The following is a 2500-nucleotide window of genomic DNA, read 5'->3' as shown; positions in this document are numbered from 1 at the left end:
ATACAAGTTGTTTTGTAAATAAACTATCAAGGAAAATCAAGTCAACTTTGTCTGTCTGTCCGTTTGTCTGTCTCTCTTTCTATCTGGTTCTCTGTCTGTCTGTCTGCGTCTGCGTCTGTGTCTGTTTCTCTCTGTCTCTGTCTCTGTCTGTCTGTCTGTCTGTCTGTCTGTCTGTCTGTCTGTCTGTCTGTCTGTCTGTCTGTCTGTCTGTCTGTCTGTCTGTCTGTCTGTCTGTCTGTCTGTCTGTCTGTCCGTCTGCCCCTGTCTGCCTCTCTCTCTCCTCCCCCCCCCCCCCCCTCTCTCTCTCTCTCTCTCTCTCTCTCTCTCTCTCTCTCTCTCTCTCTCTCTCTCTCTCTCTCTCTCTCACTCGCAAAAAAATCACATACTGCAATGTGACTTATCTGTCATACAGTAAGACAGTGACTTATACGTGATATAGCAAATGGCTTGTCTGTAATAGACTGGATGAAATTACCTGGGATATGCCTCCTTGTTCCCAGACGTGAATGTGACTCAGGTTGCCGAGCAAAACTTCGCTACCACGGTTCCGGCAGTGATTAAAAACTGAAAAATTGATGAAGTGTCACTCCCTTGTTTCATTTTCTTGAATTCACATTTCAAATACAATGTATTATCAAACTAAAATGGGAGAGGGCCGAAATCACGAGATAGTATTTTCCGGCTCGTAAGAATAGTAACAATAGTAATACAAGTAATAGTAGTAATAATGGTAATAATAACAATAATATTTTGGTGTAAGGGATATGGCCGTGAAAGACCGTTGTCCGGAACCCCTATTATAATCTCACGAGGGAAGAACGTGAGTAAATGGTACCCGCATTATGTCGTGCTGTGACTGGTGGTTTTCTGTTTGTTTAATCTGTCTGTGTGTCTGTCTGTTTGTCTCGCTATATATATGTGTGTGTGTGTGTGTGTGTGTGTGTGTGTGTGTGTGTGTGTGTGTGTGTGTGTGTGTGTGTGTGTGTGTGTGTGTGTGTGTGTGTGTGTGTGTGTGTGTGTGTGTGTGTGTGTGTGTGTGTGTGCGTGTGCGTGTGCGTGTGTGGTAATCCCTTTATCTTCATTAACTTCTTCTTAGCACTTCAGAATAAGATCAAGAATCTCCTGATGATAAGATACTAGCTCACCGCAGATAAGGTTCCCCATCGTGCCCGTCGGGACGAACAGAGCAGCCTCTTTCTCAAGCAACTTCGCCACTTTCTCCTGCAGGGCTGGAAGAAAGAGAGAGAGAGAAACGTGAAGAAGGATAATAAAGGGAAGGGAATGAAATACAACACATTAGGAAATATGATCATTATAGGACGAAGAAAACTATGTATGACGGTTTAAATACGGGTGTAAAAAGAGAGATATTAATGTACTATGCAACTATAAATTAATTAATCATATGCAAATAGAGAAAGATAAATGTACTATTCAAATACTAATTAACTAATTATATCTATACAGAAAAAAAATCAATACTGATGCACTGAGAGTGATGTGATATTCACACTATTAAATAAGTACATTACATCGTTCTTAAAATTATTAGAAACGAATATATAGCACGAATTTATACTGCTACATTCTGATTTACGTATATATATAACGTTAATTCAGAACTACATTTAAATTAATTTCAGATTCCTAATTTATGGCTATAGGTGCAGAAATATAAAGAATAGGGTCACGGGTGGCGCTTCTATCTAGAATAGCTTCCATGAGCTATAGGTCGTCCTAACTTGATGAGAAACAACTAAAGCACACCTGGTTCTCATAAATAAAGATAACATAATCCTGAGTCATTAAAACCCCTTAAATTAATCAAATCGATAAAAAACAACAACAACAATAGGTTATCGGAGGCTCCCTCGCCTCGTGGAAACCTCTGTCCACTTCGGGTCAGTAAAACACTTACCTTCCGCTCTGACATTACTAGATTATAAAGGGAATATATATTCTATATTTTTTTCTTCAGCCCAACCACCCAGATGCCCCGGGGTTCGGAATAATAAAGATAATATAAATTATATATATCATAATCATAAATTATAAAGACAATGTATATTCAATTATTTTTCCTTCTGCCCGGCACCAAGACGCCCCCAGATTTAGGATTCCCGCCCCATTTCCTCCCGTAGTCGTCCTCAGGACCCTCCACACGGACGCGCCGACTCGGAGGAGGACTCACCGATGACGGTCGGGTCCTCGCCGAACACGTCGTCCCCGAGAGGCGCCGCCATCATCGCCGCCTTCATGGCCGGGGAAGGCTGCGTCAGAGTGTCGCTTCGCAGGTCCACGACGCGGGCTCCGCTTTCCTGCAGGACGTGGCAGGACTTTTGAGTGTGCGTGTGGATCTCGAGACAAAGGAAAGGCAAGACAGAGGAGGGAGGAGAGGGACGGAAGAAGGAGAGGGAAGGGAGAGAAAGAGGGAGAGGGGAGGGATAGAGAGAAAGGGATTAAGAGGGAGAGGGAGAGGGGGAAAGAAAAGTCATGGGTG

General features: G+C 42.9%; 1 protein-coding gene across 1 annotated transcript in view; it reads right to left on the bottom strand.

Moving 5' to 3' along the window:
- Positions 1 to 2500, bottom strand: part of LOC125041832 (probable low-specificity L-threonine aldolase 2) — an 8903-nt gene that overhangs the window by 5030 nt on the left and 1373 nt on the right. The window contains exons 2-4 of the mRNA XM_047637168.1: positions 2192 to 2318; positions 1146 to 1229; positions 476 to 564 (exon numbers count right to left, since the gene is read on the bottom strand). Of these exons, the coding sequence (XP_047493124.1) occupies positions 476 to 564; positions 1146 to 1229; positions 2192 to 2318 (300 nt within the window). The remainder of the gene's footprint in view (positions 1 to 475; positions 565 to 1145; positions 1230 to 2191; positions 2319 to 2500) is intronic.

Source organism: Penaeus chinensis, chromosome 31 (assembly GCF_019202785.1).
Source record: "Penaeus chinensis breed Huanghai No. 1 chromosome 31, ASM1920278v2, whole genome shotgun sequence".
Taxonomy (NCBI): Eukaryota; Metazoa; Arthropoda; class Malacostraca; order Decapoda; family Penaeidae; genus Penaeus; species Penaeus chinensis.
Note: the sequence above shows the minus strand (reverse complement) of the source record. Positions and strands in the feature narration are given on the sequence as shown.